This window comes from Leptodactylus fuscus, chromosome 7 (assembly GCF_031893055.1).
Source record: "Leptodactylus fuscus isolate aLepFus1 chromosome 7, aLepFus1.hap2, whole genome shotgun sequence".
Taxonomy (NCBI): Eukaryota; Metazoa; Chordata; class Amphibia; order Anura; family Leptodactylidae; genus Leptodactylus; species Leptodactylus fuscus.
The window spans coordinates 94,803,998-94,825,940 of NC_134271.1; the positions used below are offsets into that span (position 1 = coordinate 94,803,998).

The 21,943-nt window shown below is 38.9% G+C and overlaps 1 protein-coding gene across 1 annotated transcript in view; it reads left to right on the plus strand.

Moving 5' to 3' along the window:
- NIN (ninein) overlaps nt 1-21,943 on the plus strand; it is an 89,328-nt gene that overhangs the window by 41,648 nt on the left and 25,737 nt on the right. The window contains exons 5-17 of the mRNA XM_075282563.1: nt 2,790-2,829; nt 4,823-5,013; nt 6,452-6,598; nt 7,081-7,248; nt 8,923-9,059; nt 9,636-9,776; nt 10,659-10,833; nt 10,925-11,035; nt 11,529-11,618; nt 11,708-11,846; nt 14,847-14,968; nt 16,548-17,071; nt 18,014-20,932. Coding sequence (XP_075138664.1) covers nt 2,790-2,829; nt 4,823-5,013; nt 6,452-6,598; nt 7,081-7,248; nt 8,923-9,059; nt 9,636-9,776; nt 10,659-10,833; nt 10,925-11,035; nt 11,529-11,618; nt 11,708-11,846; nt 14,847-14,968; nt 16,548-17,071; nt 18,014-20,932 — 4,904 coding nt within the window. The remainder of the gene's footprint in view (nt 1-2,789; nt 2,830-4,822; nt 5,014-6,451; nt 6,599-7,080; nt 7,249-8,922; nt 9,060-9,635; nt 9,777-10,658; nt 10,834-10,924; nt 11,036-11,528; nt 11,619-11,707; nt 11,847-14,846; nt 14,969-16,547; nt 17,072-18,013; nt 20,933-21,943) is intronic.

Sequence of the window (21,943 nt, forward strand, 5' to 3'; positions counted from 1 at the left end):
GCATATGAATAAAAACTGACTTATTCAGAAACCACTGAGGCAATCTACATACTAAAGATAGGTGTGGAATAGCATTTCTAAAGCCTATGCAAGGATGTGATTAGTTATAAATGACTTTTCCCAGTGATAGAGCCCCTTTAAGGCCAGTGACTTCATGTCTTTTAGTCACACATGATCATGTTGCACTTCAGTCTCATTCAAATGAAAGTATTGCAACTCAGTCCCAAAGTGTAGCCATTATATAATGTACAAGACCGTGCAAATACTATCCTAGTCCAGGAAAATCTATTGAGTACTTTAGTTTTGAAGCAATAATTCCAGGTGTGGTTTTCATCTATGATGCATAAATCCTGCACACAAAAAATTTCAATTGTTTGTTTTTTGTTTTTTTTAATCTGCACTTTAGTGCCCCTTGCCTTTTTAATAAGGTGATCCGTTTTATTCCTTGAAGACCCCCCTGTAACCTGTTCTACAAATCCCATCATGTGCTTCTCGCTAATCTTATTTTTGCTGCCTCTATGACTTTATATTAGAAATAAAATCTTATTTATTTTTTTCAAAACAATCTCTCCCCTCAGGTAGGCTGCTCCGACCGTAACTTAAACCTAAAAATTTATGCACATCCTGCCAGCGAATCCAGCGATGGGCTGAGCATAAGAATGTGATTCAGAAATGAATAGTTATCCAGTCCCCTGCGGGTATCCAGTCACTGACTACATAATGAATGTGGTGGCGACCCGCTGTTTAATATTAATAGTTCGCCCAACCTTATTTAATCAGCCAGAGCGGGCGTGTGTTCATTATGTAGTCGCTCTGAATTCCTGCACCCATGGGGAAGATGCTAAGTAATAACTGGCTGAGCTCGGAGAGGCTTGTTCCGGCCTTCAGCGCTTCTTAATTGCCTCACAGTTTTATTTAAGCAATTTCCAATTTCATTTATAGCGGGAAGATTTATATTGTACAGGTGATTAGTAACAACCCAGGCCCAAGATGAACATTGCGGCTGGAAGAAGTTATCATTTACTTATTAATAGGTTACAGCTTAAACTCCCTACCGCTCGTCCAGACAGCCCGGGCCAAGTGTATACTCACTCATCTAGGTTTATGCAGCCATTCACCGCCTCTTGTAAACAACTAGGGCAATGTGCTTGTGCTATTTACCGCCCATCTGCACACCCCTATGGCCAGCCCATGATTAGCTCAGCAGGGATAGAACAGCTCCACATATAGTAGTGCTGTTGTATCTCAAGGGACCCCTTTATTGTCTTTGTATGCCTAATGGAATATTTGGGCAAAGGTCATACACCATGTATAGTTAAACTTGCATTTTAATGTTTGTATATATTAAGTAGTTCTCATGGGGGTAGAGATTCTGTTGCATGTCCTGCCAGTTTACCCTATACGTGAACATTGGTGAGATCCCACACACATACATTTACATTCATACACGCACATACATATACATTTATACACACACATATTTATGCATACACGTATATATACATTCATACACACACGCGTACATATACATTCATACACACACGCGTACATATACATTCATACACACACGCGTACATATACATTCATACACACACGCGTACATATACATTCATACACACACGCGTACATATACATTCATACACACACGCGTACATATACATTCATACACACACGCGTACATATACATTCATACACACACGCGTACATATACATTCATACACACACGCGTACATATACATTCATACACACACGCGTACATATACATTCATACACACACGCGTACATGTACATATACATTCATTTACAAGTTAATTAAAGTAGAAGATAAAATGTTACACACACACACGTGATCTTGAGAATACGGCTCTAGGGAATGTAGGTCTTATGAGAGAAGCACTTGCTACTGCTATGTGGTCAGTTCTGGACTGCGGCCTTGAAGAATATATTGTAGAAATTAGTGAGTGGAGCCAAGCTCACTGCATACAAACCTTCTTGTCTCTGTCATTCTAGAAATGATTCTCTGTACTTGCGGAGAACAAAAGTTCACTCCTTGAAGCAGATGGTGGAGCGCAGGGAAATTGCTGGGTTATTAGACAACATGAGTTACAGATGCTCGTACAGGGTCCTGAGCTGCGAGGAGTAGCCCCCTGACCATCTGCTGATAAGCCCTCCATGAATGTGCACAATAGAGCCTGCAATATCTGTCTTTCGGACCACTGCGTGTTAATAGGTGTGAACCACTCGCCCCACCATCCAGCTGCTGCACAATACAAGATCTATATGACAAAAGCTCTGTGAGACTCTCATGCCCCCGATTCCCCATCCCTGACTTTTATGTGCTTGGAAACCATTTTTGTATAGTTTTGACCTCTTGGTCAAGTGGAGAATCTAAAGTCAATGGTACTCTTTAGGGGAAGTCTCTTCTCTATTATGAGATAGGACCTTTAGTTAGGACAGTTATGATTTAGGGGCTAACTTTCGGGCTCTTTCACCTGATTTAATTTTGTGCTGTCAACACAGGCAACTTGTCATGTTATTTCTGGAGGAGATAGAAATTGTATAGTAGTAAATTAGGAAAAAATGAAAATGTTCCCTATGCTTCCATGCTGTAAATGTGCCTACTTATAAAGCTATGTATTGCCTATCTCTAAAGTAGCATATTTGCCTGTCAAGAACATGGGAAAGTTGAGCTGTAACAAAGATTATATTAGGGAGCACGAACATCTGGAATCTGTGTCTACACCGTCATTTTCTGATTTCTTATATTATTGTGTTTTGTTCTCTTTCAGCTTTGGAAAAGTGAAGAGGGAGAAGAATATGAAGCAGAAGGTAAATAAAGGGTTAACCAAGCAGGAGTATGAAAATGTTGTAATTTTCTGAAAAGGGGAAGTTTTCGAGTTGTGTTAACAGACATGGGACGTCATCGATGTAAGGCCAAATACACAGTGGGACTTGTGTGACGTACCGTTATTTACACTGAATATATGGATCTCCCCTCGAAGCTTCAAAGTCTTAGTTAATATCCATCAATGTGTACAGTCTTTGTTTATACAACGCCACCTACAGAACTCTGGTAGAACTGCATCAATGCATTCTAAACAGAAAAAAAAATAACAAAAAAATGTTTTGCTAGTAATCTGCATTATATATTACCATTTAATATGTAGTCAACATGGCTATGCCTGATGATCTGAAATCCTTAAAGGGGTTGGCCACTTTCAGACCAATATTGACAAACAAATGTACAATAAAAAGATATACAATTTTCCAATATACTTTCTGTATCAATTCCTCAGGTTTTCTCTATTGTACATTTGTTTGTCAATATTGGTCTGAAAGTGGCCAACCCCTTTAAAGTCTAGAAAACATTTGAACTAGCAGACATTTATAGAAAAGAACGGTAGAAAACTTAAGAATCTGCTACTAAACCTTTGTGAATATAGAGTTTCTGGGTTATTTGATGTGGAATTTAAAGGAGTTTCTGTATTACTGGTTTTATTAGAGCTCCAGGTGGCTTGGACAGCCTATGTCTTTATGTCATATTGATACATGTTGTGAGGTTGATAGCCAGGGTTGCCCTGTATTAGCTAGAGCGATGCATCCCATCCTTATTTACATGGAGACATTGCAGTCTTCTATTCAGTCCATTACTGATGGTAGAAATGAAGATTTTACATGCATTATACTGATGAGATCTCATGTGGTGTTTGTGGATTTTTGCAAGTTCACTTTCCTCTGCTTTGACGCTTTATTAAGTTGATGATAAATTAGCCAATAAGTGTTACCCTAAGAGCAAGACGCCCCGAGCAGTGCGCACAGCAGAACAGCAGCGCTTGTAAGATTAGTATTTCAGTGCAAGGTAATGGAGCAGTAAATGACGGCATCCCAGTACCCAATTCGGGAGACACCAGGGACAGGGAAAATAAAAAGAGAAGTAGAGTGAGATTCCTCTAATTCTTCATTAATGTCTCCTTATAGGTTCTACTATATCTAGCATTCTGGATTAGCAGAAGTCTACCATTAATCCAAAGTATTTCTTCATTATTTCTGCTTCCTTATTTACAGAGTACATGACCCATAGGAGATAATGATGGATCTCTGCCCTCTTATGGAGGTTTGGAGTACGGTAGTCCCTTGAGTTCCAATGTAGGATAGTACAGTTTATACCCAGCAATGATTCATAAATATCCATTTATATTCAGGTGGGGAAATGGCAAAGCAAATTTCTAAATAGTCTTAACAATTTCTTAGGTCCGGTTCACATCTGCATCCTCTCCTGCAACCAGCACTTTTCTCTCCACGTTTTTCCCGCGGAAACTGCACAGAACCCATCATAGTCTATGGGGTCTGCTGATTTCCTTTTTTCCTGATTTTTTTATTTAATTTTTTTCTTCATGCGGTTGGGGGGGGGGTGTCCCCAGTCGGACTCCCAAATGTAAACCCATGCGCAGATGTGAACCGGCCCTTAGCATTTCGTGTATACAGATCCTATGTAAAAGTGTGTTTCTCCATGTATACAGACTACAAACACAGCTTGTGTTGTCTGATCCTGCAGTCATACGTTAGTCTCTTCCATCTTCCCCCTCTTCTACTGCCTGTAGATATGGGTAGATGGTCACGTAACTGCAGGATTTCACTTTTTGGACTTTCTGCACACTGCTCCTATACAGACCTCTGTGTCTTTATGAATACATGGTTTTATATGCAATGCTGCAAAAGTAAACATAACCTTTCATGTAGCTTCTGGACTGGGCACAGTGTCTGCCTCGCCTAAAGAGACCCCCGTAGTGTTGTGATCAGATGCCTATGTTTTCACCATTAGGGCAACTTCGGTTTTGGAACCCAGACGACCTCAGTGCCTCTCAGACTGTGTTGTGTCCAGACCAGGACTGGGTAGACGAAAAGTTACAACTAATATGTGAAGATCTTGGTATCACCCGTGATGGTCACTTGAACAGGAAGAAACTTCTTTCCATCTGTGAACAGTATGGTTTCCAGAACCTGGACAAAGAGGTAAGTCAGCCCTTTATATTTCTGGCACAAAGTTTCCCATTTAATATTTTGGGAAACTTCTTGAAAAGATGTTAGTGAGTCGAGTCTCCTTACACATATGGATTTCTAACCCTTTAATTCACTCGTCCAATTTGAGCCATGGAAGTCTACAGTACTGAAAGGGTTAGTCCCCTTCAAAACTGGGTTTATGATTGATAAAAAAGGGTTGTCCAAGATTGGAAGACATAGCTGCTTTCTTACTGAATCGGCACCTCTTTACATTGGTGTGTTGGTGGTGCTCAGCTTCTTTGACCTGAATGGAACAGAGCTGCAAAACTCCCCAGAATCCGAGGACAGCTGTGGCTCTGTTTGGCTACTTTCCACCAAAATAAAACATTAATTTCTAGTCATGTACACCCCTTATAGGTCTATGCTCACCCTTAGGCAGTGAAGGAAAGTGATAGCTGAGTTTGGAAAATATTGTGGGTTCTTGCTTTGTTTTTAAGTTTGGCTTTGAGCAGACAGTTAAAAGTATGGAGCTCTAGTGTCAGCATTTTTTTTTTTTGTTATAGATTTTTCAAGATATTCAGTTTAACTCTGCCCCCCAGTGTTAAAAATGAGAAACTACGAGTTTTTTTTTTTTTTATAGGATTACACAGCATTTTATCCTGGGATTGTCAATGGCCTTGACAGTCTCTTTTAAAATAAAATAAAGCACAGCAGCTTTGGGGGTCCTTTTAATGTGATCCCATTGACTTACATTAGTTACAAAGTTGCTGAGTAACACTGCAACTTTTGGACTCCCACAGTTCCGAATTTACCCTGCTCGGGGTTTCAGCAAAGTACATTACAGTTTACTCCGAGCAGGATACATTTTTTGAAACTACAGAAGAAGTAATGTCAAACGACTCTAACTCCACAGTTGCAGGGCTGGAGTGATGATCTTGGTCTTCGATTCTTGTGGGGTGTGATTCAGAGCTCCAATTAGAGACAGCCAGGGTCATAGATCAGAGACTCCTTTTACCAGCTCCTGCCTGACACTGCCCTCCTGACAATACAGATCCTAAATAGCATATCAGACTCCAAAGATATCGGCATTGACTGCTCAGGAACTGTGAAGGCTAGAGAAAAAATTCCAACTCCAAATCCAGAATCAGTGGAGCAGCAGCTATTGATGTTAAAGAGCTGGACTTACTGGAGCTGGTAAAAGCTCCTCTTGAAGGTTAAAAGTGTTATTGTTTTATGGTTGCCTATGGTAATCTGTTCTAAGAAGTCATTGAATGCTTTGTAAAGAATTAGAGAAACATGGCTGCTTTCTTGCAGAAATAGTACGACACCTGCCCACACATTGTCTGTCTGGTATTGCCGCTCACTGAATTGGTAGTGAATCTTTATTTACATGTGACAAGAATTATGAAATTGCAAAACCTATAATGCTTCTTCATGTAATTTTCTTCAGGCTCTAGAGGATGCCTTACAAAATCTGGATCAAGATGACACCATGAGTCTCCAGGATTTTTTCTTTGAAGTCTGTAAAAATACCAAACCCCTCACACCTTCTTCCTCCACCCCTTATCGACAGCTAAAGAGGCATCTCTCTCTGCAGGTAACATTGGTGACTGTTCGTTCATTGACCCTAAAGGTTATGCCAGCTCTACTCTAATAGCTGCCATGATGGGCAGGTGGTGGCCTTACGTTTTATGGACAATGATTTATGCTGTAATTGTATGGACTACTATTCAGTATGAGGTTTACAATGTTAAAGGTAACTACCGGTTACAGACCCCTGCTGTACTATTGTTAAACTTTCTTATACCGATATTGTCGAAGGTGACCAGATTGACCAACATCACCAGCCACCCAAGAATGGACATAGACAGCTGAGGACCACTGTGCAAGAACCGCTTTTAGACCCTTTTTTATTCAATGTTTCTGCATAGACTCTCTAGCAATCCACCTATAGCATTTAGCCATGATGATCATTAGAAAGCTGTTAAGCTTTGCACAAATTGTATGTCTGCCCCTGTACCCACCAAAATATGCATTTGATCTATTCATTGACCCAAATCTCCATTTTGAAATTTCCAGCCTTACGATGAGAGTGGACGGCGGACACTAACGCCATCAGCCATGACTGGGACAATTGGCTTCCGCTTATTCTCCAAGCTTGATGATGGAACGGGCTATGGTTCTGTGGAGGACATCATAGACTTGTGGCATGAAGAAGGACTTGAGCAAGGGCCAGCCATACTCGAGGTTAGCATAAAGCCAGTCTACTTTCTTTGTCTGTTAAGTAACAATGGATTATACCAGCTACATCAGGAATTAGTCTTGCAGTAGTAGATTAACCCTTAAGTACTATCATGGTGTCTATCATACACCTTCCAATCTTTGTTCCCCCATAATTCACATTCCAGTATCTGATCGGAAGCTCCACCCACATACCTTTTAACCAATAGAAAGAAAGTAGGGTGGAGATTTGTTCAGGGCTTTGTTAGTTATGACTATGTGAAGACCTGCCAGTGCCAGTAAGTATGTAACTTTTATTTTATTTATTTTTTTTTAATGATTATGGACATGCTGCATAACTAACTCATTTATTTAATTAATTATAGTGTTTCCACTTATAGATTAGAAACTGTTGAACTCTGCCCCATAATGAATGTACAACCTGGTCCTTCTTGGCCTAAACAAGCCAGAAATGACTTTTTATAAAAATTTTTGCTTTTTATAATGCAAAGCCAAAGCAAATTATATAGTAAGGTTTCTATGAATGTAGGAAGTCTAAGAGCAAAATAGAGAGTTTTTTTTTTAATTCAAAAAAGGGAAACAATAGAGAAATGCCACAGACACCTTGATAGTACTTATGTGAGAATACCTGACGATAGTATCTAAGGGTTAAATTGTTTAAAAAAAAAAAGACTTTTTATTTGCTAAATGCAAGTGTAGCAGAGCTGAGTTTCTCAAAGCAGCAGAATGTCTTTTGGTATAATATTTCTTTAGATCGCTATTTGTTGTCATCTTAAAGATGCTTTTCTTTATCCACCTCTGAGATCCTACAACAAAGTGACTGGTTATCTCAACTGAAATTCTCAATTGTAAGGTGCCAAACTGCTTACTGAAAAATCTCTAGAGCTCTCAGACTTTAACAGAAAGAGCTTCTTTAAAATTACATTTCTAGTGGTTAAAAATGGGACATTAACATAATCAAAGGTTACTCACCGCTCCCTGCTCCTCTGGTCCAGGCTCAGAGATATTCTCTCCAGCCAGTCACAGGCCAGAGCAATGACCTGCATCAGTCAGTGATTTGTGGAGAGAGAATTCCTGTGTGTGTTGGACATCAGGAGGTGAAGTGCAGCGGGGTCCCAGGCTGTGTCTGGACTGTAGTAGCAGGGGCAGTAGAAACGAGTAACCCCATTTGTAGTCCTCTTGTATTTTACTTCACTGGAAACCCATTTTAAAGTAGCTTTTTATTAAATATTGTTTTTCTTGCACTCCTTACCTTATTAAAAATGAACCTGTGCTAGTGTATTGTTATTGAATAGCTTTCTTACAGCTTTATTGTGAAGTTATGTGCTCTCCTCTGGAGCACTGACCTCTGTGCTCTTCTGATGCATGCAGTACTTCCTGTATGAACAGGAAGTAAATTTCATAATGCAAGTGTTTTTTAGAGTCTGCATCTGACTCCCATAGACTTGCATTGTGATTTGACTACCTGTTCATAAAGGAAACACTGTGCATCAGGCAAGTAGAAGGGGCAAAGGGGTAGACGAAAAGAAAATTACTGGATCACTTAAGTTTGATTTTGGTTTTCAGTAGTGCCTATTTTTCAGGTATTTCATGTTGCTGAATTCAATTTGTATGCCTCACCCAGTGCGTGATATTGTTGCCATTATTGGTAATTGTTTTTCACTCTCTTCTGCTCTTCAGGCTCTGGATTTCAGCTTGGAAGGGAAACTCAATTTGACGGAATTGACTATGACTCTGGAAAATGAGCTTCTGATCACCAAAAATGAGATCTACCAAGCAGCTCTTGTTAGCTTCCGCTCAGAGATCAGACATTTAATGTAAGTTTGTATTTTCTTTTCTGCTTCTGTATTGATTTTAAAGTGGTTAAACAACTAGAATAGCCTCCCCCTGCAATAGTCAACTCATTTCAGGTGATCCAGTGACTGAACTCCAATATTGCTATCGTTGTGGCAGTGTCCATGTAATATGTAGATCCTCTGGAGCAAGAAGTAATGTTCCACTGTAATGAGTATTTAGACAGGGCTTTCCTAAATACAATCCCTTTTTTATTAAACATATTTCTAGTCAATGACTCCACCCTTATATCAATGCCCAACGCTGCCCTATTTCATTTGTTTTTTGAATGTCTGTTGCTACTGTTACTGTTTATTACTTAACAAATTATAGTAAACCATGAGAATACAGTTGTGGTCACTTGTGTCTCATATTTATTGGGAACGGGCATAACTTGAATACTCCTAGTGGGCCACAAATGCTAGAAGGTTTGAAGTACTATGACAAAACTTATGTATTTAGTACTAAGTTTTTTGTTACGCCAGTGTCTTTCATGGGTGGATTTGACCACTGTTGTTAGCTGTATTGTGCTTTAAGATTGACCATATCCTCCTCTATAGAGAACGGACTGACCAGACTGTAAGAGAAAAAGAGAAGCTGCGTATGGATTTGGAGAAGAATGAAAAACTTAAAAATATGATGGCATCAGAGGTGGACGACCATCATGCTGCAATTGAGCGTCGCAATGAATACAATCTTCGGTATATACTTTTTCTGTTTTATCTTTTTTGTCTTTTGCATAGTCAACAGGGATCTGATCTACAGAAATGAAGCTGCCAGTAGGTGGTAGAACATCCCCGATGTGAAAAAATGTGGCCCTTGTTGAATTCAGTTGATAGGAAATTTGTTATCCATGGTAGTGTTCTTAACTCTTAACCCCATTTCCCATGAACTCCATAGGCTTATGGACAATGTTTGTCCTGATTGGACAAAGACTTTAACTCCTGTGGTACAAGCAAAATATTGTTAAAGTATACCTCCAACTATAAACAACTTATCAGAAATAAGAAACTTTGCTTGCTTCTTCACTTTTCAGGCAGAGTTACTTTCTACATATTCATCTATGAAGTGGGGAGTGGAAATAGTCACCCTATATAATTGCTGCTCATACACTCTGCAGATCTGTACATTTTAACCCTGCTATGTTCGTAGATAACAGGCTGCTAATACACAGAATGAGACAATTGAGAATCCTATTCAACCCGTCCTTTCTCCATAGAGCTCTGTGTGTCAGACTGAATATGAAGACCAATGTAATGTAAGCAAGCAGTCAGATTGAAGACAAGGAGCAGGGGAATAGCTTAATAATTAGTGAAAGAAACAGATCTGTCTTAAGATATATTACAAAGTTTATTTTCACCAGTAATACTTTTTTATGAAAGTTGTTTATAACTTACACTTTAAGGAAAAATCACTTGAAGGAGTACAAATCCGATACGAATTACCTGTTCTGTGAATATCCAAATCCCAAAGCACTTCAGGTTCTGGTCAATATCATTAAAATTGAACAATAGTGATACGTTATGAAGAGTTCTTGACATTGTACCCTGTAAAACTGTTCTCTTGGTGTCTGAACCTCGTAGAAAGCTGGATGAGGAGTACAAGGAAAGGACCACAGCTCTCAAAACAGAATTGCGAAAAGAAAGAGAACAGATATTGCAACAAGCCAATCGCCAGCGACTAGAGCTGGAACAAGAGGTAGATAAACTGAAATTGGAAGAGAATTACCTACGAGATCGGCTTACGTTATCCATAAAGGTATGGTTTGGTTTTATTTTTGATTTGCTTATTGGGAGAAGTGCTCATCTCTTACATTAGTCTTATGTATATATTGTCTGGGTCTTTATAGGAAAACAGTCGTTTGGAAAGTGAATTGTTGGAAACAACTGAGAAGCTAGTGGACTGTGAGGCTTTGACTGCCAAACTGCAGAAGACCCTTGACAATATACTGCGTGAAAAGGTTTGTGAAGAGATTGGTTGTTTGATAATTTCTTTACCTGAAGAGGTATTTCCTCCTACAAGATGTGCTGTAAATGCCTGGTATGTGCGGGACCAATCTGTAGGACCCTCATACATAGTGGTCCATAACCGCTGTTGAACAATTTGCTGCTATCCTAGTGTCTGTAGAGTTAGATTCTTCTCTGAAATCTAGAGGAATTTTCCACAATAACTGACCAAATGGCCTGGATGGTTTCTGCTAGCTGCTTTTTTGCACCACTCCATTGAACTCTATATGGTAAGTCTATGCGTACTGGGCACTATATATCAATAAGTGATGGTCCCAGAAATGCCATATGGGTTCGCGACATACTCTTTGGAGAATCTCTTTGATGATGGCTCAGAGATGGCTTTTAGCTACACAAACCCAGTAAATGACTTTTATCCTTTTGATTTTGAATGAGTAAGTGCTTGTAAATTTTGTAAATTCTAAACATTTTTTTTTTTTTCTGTAGTTTGGGGATTTGGATCCAAGTTGTGTCGAGTTTTTTCGTCATGAGGAGAAGTTGATGCAAGTGCGCAATGAATATGAGAGGCAGCGCAGGGTGAGTGTCTGGATCAATAACTGTCTACTGCTTCACAGCAAAGGCCAGTCTGTAAATACTAGTTCTGACACATCATTTATCTCACCCAGGAGCTGCAGGATCGTATTGATGAATTACAGCTGGAACTTGAAGACTACAGAGCTCAGGGTATTCGGGGTTTAAAGACATCACTGAAGACTTCATTATTTGATGAAATGGATAATAAAAATGCTATTGACTATGACCAAGGTAAAAAAAAAAAAAGAAAGACAAAAACACTGTATAGGAACAATAAGGACCTGCAAATTAGACATGTATGTAGGAGATGGTCATGTTGTGTTCATGGTCATTTGACCGTATTAACAAGGGTTCAATATAAAAAAAATTTCAGAGATTAACCCCTTCCCGCCGATGGCATTTTTTGATTTTCGTTTTTCGTTTTTGACTCCCCTCCTTCTAAACCCCATAACTTTTTTATTTCTCCGCTCCCAGAGCCATATGAGGTCTTAATTTTTGCGGGACAAATTTTTCTTGATGATGCTACCATTAATTATTCTATATAATGTACTGGGAAGCAGGAAAAAAATTCGGAATGGGGTGGATTTGAAGAAAAAATGCATTTCTGCGACTTTCTTATGGGCTTTGGTTTTACGGCGTTCACTGTGCAACCAAAATGACATGTCCCCTATATTCTGTGTTTCGGTACAGTTCCAGGGATACCAAATTTATATGGTTTTATTTACATTTTGACCCCTAAAAAAAATTCCAAAACTGTGTTAAAAAATTTTTTTTCTAAAAGTCGCCATATTCCGACGGCCGTAACTTTTTTATACATAGGTGTACGGGGATGCATAGGGCGTCTTTTTTGCGGGGCCGGGGGGTACTTTTTAGTTCTACCATTTTCGGGAAATGTTATTGCTTTGATCACTTTTTATTCAAATTTTTATCAGAATCAAAACAGTGAAAAAACGGCGGTTTGGCACTTTTGACTATTTTTCCTGCTACGGCGTTTACCGAACAGGAAAAATATTTTTATAGATTTGTAGAGCAGGCGATTTCGGACGCGGGGATACCTAACATGTATATGTTTCACAGTTTCTAACTACTTTTATATTTGTTCTAGGGAAAGGGGGGTGATTTGAACTTTTAATACTTTTCATATTTTTTATATATATATATATATATATATATATATATATATATATATATATATATATATTTTTTATTTGCATTTATTAGACCCCCTAGGGGTGTTGAACCCCAGGGGGTCTGATCACTAATGCAATGCATTACAATGCTAATGCATTGCAAAAAATCATCATCTCTTTTGCAGGCTGCATACACCAGCCTGCAAAAGAGAGAATTTGCAGACCGGCTGGGAGCCTTTAACAAGGCTCCCGGCTGTCATGGCAACATGACGTCGGCCCTGGAGCATGCTCCAGGAGCCGGCGATCCCTGCCAAAATGGCGGCGCCCATGCTGCCTTTGACAGCAGCGCCGGAGGGGTTAATGCCTCCGATCGGTCTGGGGACTGATCGGAGGCATTAGAGCCGGTTGTCTACTGCTTAAAGCAGTAGACACCCGGCGGCTATGACGGGCGGCTCCCGGGCGGTCGCCATAGTTACAGACCCGACACGCGCCGTACTATTACGGCGCATGTCGGGAAGGGGTTAAAATGGTCGGAGTTTTTGGGTGCAGTAGTTGCTGGGCTCCTATTAACTCCTTCCCGCCGGAACAGGAGCATTGCAGATCCCCTATATTCAGTAGACCGGGCACTTTCAGACACAGGGATACCTAATGTGTATGTGTTTCACAGTAATGTTCTACTATTATATGTATTCTAGGGAAAGGAGTGATTTTAGAACTTTATTTTATTTTTTTAAAGCTTTTTTTCCCCCACTATTCTATGGGAGATTCTATACATTACTATTGCAGCTGGTCATAGACCCCCCCCCCAAAAAAAAAAAACAAACAAAAAACAAAAAAAAACTGTGCTGAAAAACTCTGCTTATACTCTAGTATATACTGTGTGTGTGTTTGTGTGCGTGTGTGTATACCATTGAGACCACCCTGACAAGATAGATAGATATAGATATAGTGTTTGTGTGTGTGTAAAACATAGTATCTGTTCATCATGGAGACATGTTGAACTATTTATTGCAAGTCAATTCTTCTATTTGGGTCTTTTTGAAATCTGAAATGAGACCAGAATAAAAATTATACAACACAAGATATTGGCACCTAAGTGCTGATCAATGAGAAGCATCTTATGGACTCTTATTTGCATTTGCCTATATACTCTACTTGCTGCGATCTTCCTGCTGCGTTCTTTCCTCCCCCTTTCTGTTGCATTAATTATCCGCAGCACTGCTTACACAGGAGTCAGCTGACCAGTGATTTTTCGATCTTTCAGCTGATAGGCAGCAGTATTAGACAGGGCTAGTATTGTATGGAGCATTTCTAGACCTGGTTATCAGACTTTCTAATAGGACCTTTCATATTCTCAAAGATAGGAAGTGTGTTATACCATTGCAAAGCTGATAATGCCCTAAATTGGGTGCTCTTTCAGTTTTTCTTGTAGCTGTCCCTTTCCAGAGAAATCTGTTAAATCTGTTCCTAGTTTTGGTTACTTTTATCACTACACTATCAGTGAGCCCAGGCTTGCAGCTCAGCATCATTGCTGTGTAGTCACGGTACACTTATATACTCTTGTACTGTGGAGGGGGGCATTGTTCAGTGCAGTAAGATCAATAGCTGAAACCAACAGCACCGGTATCTCTGCAACAGGGGCCACCAAATTTTTCCACCTTCCTAATACTTTGAATTGGAGATTGGAATTTGGGTTGAGACTCCAGCTAAGATTCCCTAGATTGGCAAATAAAGTGGTGAAAATGGCTTTTTTATTAAAGGAAATGGAATTGGAAGAACATGACTTTGTCACCTCTGTCCATGTGTTGTCTCATATTGCAGTTCAGCGTCATTGAAGTAAATGTCACACAACTTGTGGACAGCTATAGCTCTGTTTAGGAAAAATCTGATGTTCTAATATTGGACAATGTCTTTTAAGCCCTTACGTATAAGACTATATTACAATTACGCTAATTCACTAAGGTATCTCAGAGGCTTCCAGTCAATAATATGAAACAGATGTGCTGTCTGAAAGGTTACATGTCCATGATGCCTAATTGTTATTTCAATGTATTGTAATGATGCTTAGAATTCTTTAATATTCTATTGTCAAACCATGTAGGTATTGGCTCTGAGGATTGCCCTCCACTAAACATGAGTATAGAAGCAGAGATGGCCATTGAGCAGATGAGGGAGCAACACCATAGGGAAATTGAACATTTGAAGATGGAACTGGAATCAAAAGTAAGGCTTGTTTTTTGTTTTTTTTTTCACCTCAGCTATATTAGAATTTAGACCCAACCAACATTCAAGTTTAAACTGAACCTTCCTATTTAGGACTTAATCCTAGAGCTGTGTTCCATCTGAGAAAACACTGTCCGTGTGCGGCTGTATTTACCGGCTAAGTTGTGTACATGAGCTTTGATGCAGTGAGTTCCCAAATGGCCAGATTGCTACTGTACTCCATATGTACTATCCTAAAGATGTCAGTTCAGTACAGTAGCGATCTGCCTGGCTCCTTGTATCATTATCCATTATGATTCAAGAAATTCCATTTCTCATGGCTGTGGGCTGTCTGAGAAATACTGCCTGGCCATAACAGGGTCTGTGAACGAGCCCTTTTCAGAAGGCCTTGAAGAAAATTGGACAATGTCAAAAGCTCCTGAATTTTTATCATTCTCTAAAGTGTAACTGTTTTGGATATGTCAACTTATCATGTTTTTTCCCCAGCAGTTTCCTGGTTTTCTGACCCCCTTCCCCTTCCCCACCTAGTCAGAATTGACTTTTACCCAACCACTAGCCAACTTATTAGTATTCACTGCACTGTTATGCAGCATAGAGCGTACTAGTAAAAAGTTTGCTGGAGGTACATTTATTCTATTTAATGTTTCATTAAAGTGGTTTTCCTATCTCCTCTCTCACTAGTTTGCCTACTGTCTCTTCTTCTCACATTCTGTATTCTCTAACATGTTTGTGACCAGACTTTGACTGTTTGATGGACCAGACACTATGAAGTACCTCAGTAGATATAGACATTCCCTTTACCATGAGAGATTACTTATTACGATTACTAAAAATCTACACTAATGCAGACCACATAAGATGCACAGCAAATATATACATTACACAGATTTAGAGAGAAAAAAAAATTGGGATCAGATGTCAGTTTTGAGTATGGGAGGCGTCGTGGTGAGTGCTTCAATCCTGCCTTTGCTATGGAGCAACACCCTGCCCCAACTGTTGGTGTAATGATTTGGGGAGCCATTGCATAAAACAGTCAGTGTTCCTCATATCGCTACTAGGGGTGACCAACAACTCGGCGATACATGTACATACATTAACTCTTGTGGCAGGGCTTCCAACCAGCAATAGTCACCAATACACATTAAGGGTTTCCCAGGAATATCTTGTATCCAGACAATAGGCAGCTCAGCAGGGTACTAGAGCCTCCCTTTTAGTAGAACAGTTTCACTAATAAACTTATTCTATTGCTCTTATATTGTAATCCCTTCTCTCTATTATCATTGCAGTCACACGTTACGTTTCATTCAATTCCAGCAGCTCTTCCTTGGTGCATTATTTATTTATTTATTTATTTTGTTCAATGTTGTCTAAATATACTGTATGTAGCTGTGCCTAGAGAGACCTAAAGGCCCCTGTACCATGTTGCAAAATACCAGTATTATAAATGGAACATTGTAGTTGGGGTTGCTCTATTTTGTATTGGAGCCCATTTATACGTCTGCTCATATATTTGAGGAGAACAAAGAGTGACCACTTGTGTATGCTAATAATTGTCCTCTTGGTTTCTGATGTATTCTAGGTAACTCACTATGAAGAAAGGCTGAAGGAAGCAAAATGTATTTTTGAGAAAGATCAAGATTTCCTAAAACAAAAGCTAAATGATGAAATACACAAGGCAGAAGAACAAATACGGGTCTTTAAAATTAAGCACTTAGAATTAGAAGCTGACATCTCAAGACTTAAAGAGGAGCAGCAAAAAGCAGAATGTGAACATCGTGACCAAGTGGACAAAATGAGAGTAGAATTTGATAACCAAAAACTTCAGCTAACAGAGCAGGAAGCCACCCTTCGATTGCAACTAGATGAGACCAAGGATACCTATCACAAGGAGAAGGAGCAGTTGGTGCTGAGAGCAGAAGATCTGGAAAAGAAGATGGAAAGCAAACTGGTTGAGCTGATAACAACATATGAGGATAAGAAAAGTGAACTGGAGCAAAGTTTTAATGACAAGTTATTGCGTCTTCAGGAAAAACATGAACTGGAAAAATCGGAATTAAGGCAGCAAATGCTTGAACAACATCATGTGGAAGTTCATGAGGAAAGGTGAGGACTTTGTTATATTGTCCAAATGTGTGTATGACTTGTTTGGTGAGTATTTTTTTTCTTTAATTTAATAGGGTTTTTCGCGGTCATAATATTAATAGCTTTTCCTTAGAATAGGCCATCAGTGGACATCCAGCTCTTGGCACCGTCGCCGATGAGCACATTAAAGGGACTACACCATTTAGGAGAGTCGACAGGTCAAAGCCCCAGTATCTAAAACAGAGTCTGTCTTAAGTTTGCAGCATTCTGGCCCTTTGGACAGCTAATCAGCTAATATTAGTATCCTAAGCCTAGGCCATCAATATTGTAGCCTCAGATCTTAATAATTTGTAAAACATTTTTTATTGCTTTTGATACTTGACAATTGTCTTTTTTGCATGCTGCTTTTGCTTTTGAGTGTTGGTTTAAGGCAAATATAAAATGTGATCTTTTTCTAATTCACATTACAAATCACACTGACAATTATTTGATCAATTTTCTAGCCTAATTTCATAAGTTTGCAGCAATCGAAACCTATATATGGAGTTTAGGATTTTCAGTGTTTGAAAAAAAAAAAAAAAAAAATATATATATATATATATATATATATATATATATATATATATTTTAAATGTTAAGATGCTAGGTCCAGCTGCTGAGACCCTCCCTCCCCAAAACAATCTCTAGTCAATGAAAGAGCTGCTTGTCTGAGTGATGTTGTGCTATGGCTTCTTTTTGGGTGCTGGAAGAGCAAATCTGACACATTCAGTCTGCAGGTTGGGTCTCAGTAACTGGACTGCAATGGCTTGACAGAAGTTCTGCCCCCAAAAAACCACAACCCTTTTAACGTAATGTTCTTCCCAATGGGACTTAATATAATGAAGCCCTAATCCACAATTTACACGCAAGAAAACTCATTCTATGATTGCATTTTATATCTTCTTCTATGTCAATCATGTTTAGGAAAAATTTGGCAACAGAGTACAATAGAAGAATCTCAGAAAAAGAGGCTCAGTTTGTAAATGACTTTGAACTAGCAGAGAAAAAGTTTGAAAAGGACTTGGTTGATTTAGAGAAGAAGTTTGAGGGTGATCTTCAAGATCTTAAGTACCAACATGAGGAAGAAAAAGCCCAGTGGGCATTTGAAAAGGAAGAGCTAATTCAAGAGAGTGTAGAATTGCAGGAAAAACTAAAAGCAAAACTAGAAGTGATTGAAAATGAGAAACAAATATCTTGTTCTGAAATTTGGCAGCAGAAAGATCTTTTAGAGAAGACCTACAAGGAACTACTCAATAATTTACAGTCTGAAAATACTCAATTGCAAAATGAGTTTGAAAAGCTGAAAATTGCTGCAAAAGAAACTGAAGTAGCACTCAATGGCAAAATCCTTCAGCTAGAAAATGATTTGCGGGAGGAGTTGACAGAACGCGATGAACAACTTCTTCAAGCCGAGGCCAACACTAAGCATTTCCAGGATGCATTAGAAGATCTGAAGAGCAAGTATAATCATGAAATGGAGGAACTTGGTTCTAAATTGTTAATGTCTCAGGATCTTTATAATGAAGTAATTCTCACGAATGAGAAAAAAACGCATGACTTGCTTGAGGAAATCGCAAGACTTCAAGCAACAATTGTAGAGTTGAAAGATAAACTTGAAGTTTTATCAAAGATTCAAATAGAATATAACCTGGCTGAGAAGGAAAATTTGGACCTTAAAAATGTTGCATCTCAGCTCCAGAATAGCTTGGTGGTTCTTGAAGAAGAAAGAAGTCAAAGCAAGAGTCTGCAAGCTGCAAGTGAAAAGACTCTCAAGGAGAATGCTGAGTTACTGTCAGAGATTTCAAATCTTCAAGAGAAGCTGAAGTTAGCAGAGAAAGCAAGTAGTAATGCTAGAGTAGAAGAAAATAATCAATATGTGACCATTTTGGAGAAGAAACTGAAAAATCAAAGTGATCAGTTGTGTGATGCAGAGAAAAATATCATGGTTCTCCAGGAAACCATACAGAAGGTGGAAAACAATCATGCAGCTGAGAGAGAGATTCTTAATACAAAGCTGTTGGAGTCAGAAGCACATTATAAGGAGATGTGTGATAGGACAGATCGGAAGAGAAAAGAAATGCTTGTAGAGATTACTAGACTTCAAAGTACAATCTGTGAACTGCAGAATGAGATATCATCTTTATCAAAAATGCAGATGGAATGTACAGCAATAAAGAGAGAGAATAAAGAGTTGAAGACACTTGTATCTGACCTGCAAAATAGTTCAGTTGTCCTGGAAGAAGAAAGGAGCATTCTTAAGAATTTGCAAAATGTACATGAGCAGACCGTCAAAGAGAATGTTCAGCTTTTGTCTAAGAACACTAAACTGCAGGAGAAGTTGGAGGAAATTAAGAAGGATTATGAAAAATTATTTGCAGCAAATAAACCAGATACTGAACGCCTAGATCATGGAGATGAAGATCTTCCGGAAACTACAGAAAAACTACAGATGTCCCATAAATCTGAGAAAGAAGAACTCTATTCTAAACTTTTGCAATCTGAAAAACTGTGCACAAAAATGTTTGAGAAGTCTGAAAGGGATAGCAACAAAATTGCTGAACTTCAGGACACAGTCGATGAGTTAAAGAGGGAGTTAGCAACTTTATGCCAGATTGAAGGAGACTTTAAGGTCATAGCAAAAGAAAATGAAGAATTAAAGTGTCGTGTGGCTCAATTTCAGCATCATATGGCAGTTCCTGAAGATGAAGTGGATGTCTTGAAGAGTCTACAAGCTGTTCATGAGCAAACGGTCAAAGAAAATGTCAGGTTGTTATCACAGGTATCTATGCTGCAGAAGAAACTTTTCATTGGTGGCAAAACTAACTGGAAGAAACTCAAAAATGAAATGGACGAAACAGAGGCCAATTCTTTTATGGAGTCTAAAGGACAAGATGATTCAGAAGTTTTGGACTCTCTTTCTGTTAGTAAGTATAAGGAAACCATAGAAGGAGTGAATTTGAAACTTCTAAGTAAAACCAAGGAGCTTGAAGATATCACGAAGGTGTTGTGTAGGCTTGAACAAAGCTATAATGATGTGAAAACTGAGAATGCAAATCTTAAGACGCAGACTGTTTTACTTGAAGATAGACTAAGTAGTTTAACATTGGAGTATGACCAAGTAAGGAGGGCTATTAATCTTGAAGTAATTCCGCTACCAGAGCTGGAGGATGCACCAGTATCAATTCCTGGCCTTAAATTGCTTTTGGCTGTTGCTAGAAAGGAAAACTTGCAACTGAAGGAAAACTTGAATGTTTTGGAACTGAAAAATATAGATTCTATTGAAAACAACAAAGTTCTGTCCTCTGAAGTTTCTTGGTTGCAGAAAGAAATACAAAATATGGAGGAAATGGCTGAAGCTTCTCTGAAGCTTGAACAATTGTATGATGAAGCCAAGAAGGAAAACAATGACTTGAAATCGCTTGTTCAAGTAATGCAGGAGAAAATATATAGCATTGAGAATGCATACTTAACTGTGAAAGAACAATGTTCTCTAGACCTCAAGTCTGACGTAAATTTGGATTCTACACATAACTTTGATGAACATTCTTCATGTGGTACAACCTTCTCAATGCCTCACCATCTAAGTCTAGCTGAAAATGTCCATACCTCATCTCATCGAGAATCAGTATGTCGTGAAGAACTTCTAAGTAGTGAAAACCTCCAGGAAAACTGTGGTAAACCAGGAATTTCCTTCACTAAACAACGTTGTCATGATGGAGCATTAGCTAGTCAACAAATGAGTTCAAGACAGAAAAACTTGATTGTAGACAATGAGCAGAAGACTCCAGATCCTTACTTGCTGAACAAAGAACATGAAATCTTAAAGCTGCTGAAACAACTGAGGTAATATCTGTGTCGATCACCCCTCTGTTGATGTCAGCTACATGAAGAAGCACCCTGCTTTTGACTGCTACTTTTTCTGCTTCGGGACTAACATCTCATACCCGTTCTAAGGAACATGGCAATTTAACAAAAAGACTTTCACTTTTCTGTCAGCTGCCTTAACCATGTTTACCCAAAGTCCTGGAGAAGAGACTCCTCTTACCTGTACTTGCATAATTACTCTGCTTCATAATCTGCTTGTTTCCAATCACTGCTGCTAACAAAAAAACACATTAACATAATGATAAATTAACCTTTTACGGTTTTGTCTTAACTGTAGAAAAGTGGTGGGCAGCTATTTAGGTAACTATGAGAACCCTTGAAGTCCAGGCTGCCTCCAAATGTCATGAGTGAAAACTGTCCCCTTGTTTTCCCTACTCTTGAATTGGTTATATTATTCTGGAGCCTTTCAAGACCAGTGTCCATGGATATCATGGGTTTATATGTTAAAAAACAGAGTTGGAAAACAAAAAATTTGAGTCCTGACTGCAGTAGGGTCACACAACATCACAGTGTGAAGAAATCTGACTAGTGAGCAGGGGTACTGGTTGCCCACCACTACTGCAGAGATTGCTATATATTTTTCCTTTCTGTTGTAATCTTTGAATTTTTTACTGATGCTAACCTTTTTTTTTATTCTGGTGTCCTGCATTGTACTACTCTTTTGTGTCACCGCTATTTATTTGAAGAATAATCTTGATGTTTTTAGGCTACATTCACATCTACATTGTGCGAGTCAGCTCTTCTGATCGATCATATGAACAGAAGAACAAACGGAACAAGATTTGTCTAATGGGTAGATACCAACTCATCTCGAGGAACCCCATTGAATGCAGTGGGGTTTGTTTCATATCCATTATGTCCTTCATAGGTTTGCATGCAGAACCTTATTTTTGGTCCATGTTTTTGAATGACCTCTTCATCAGCAGCTTCTAACAAATCCTCCAATGCAAATGTGAATGTAACCTTGCT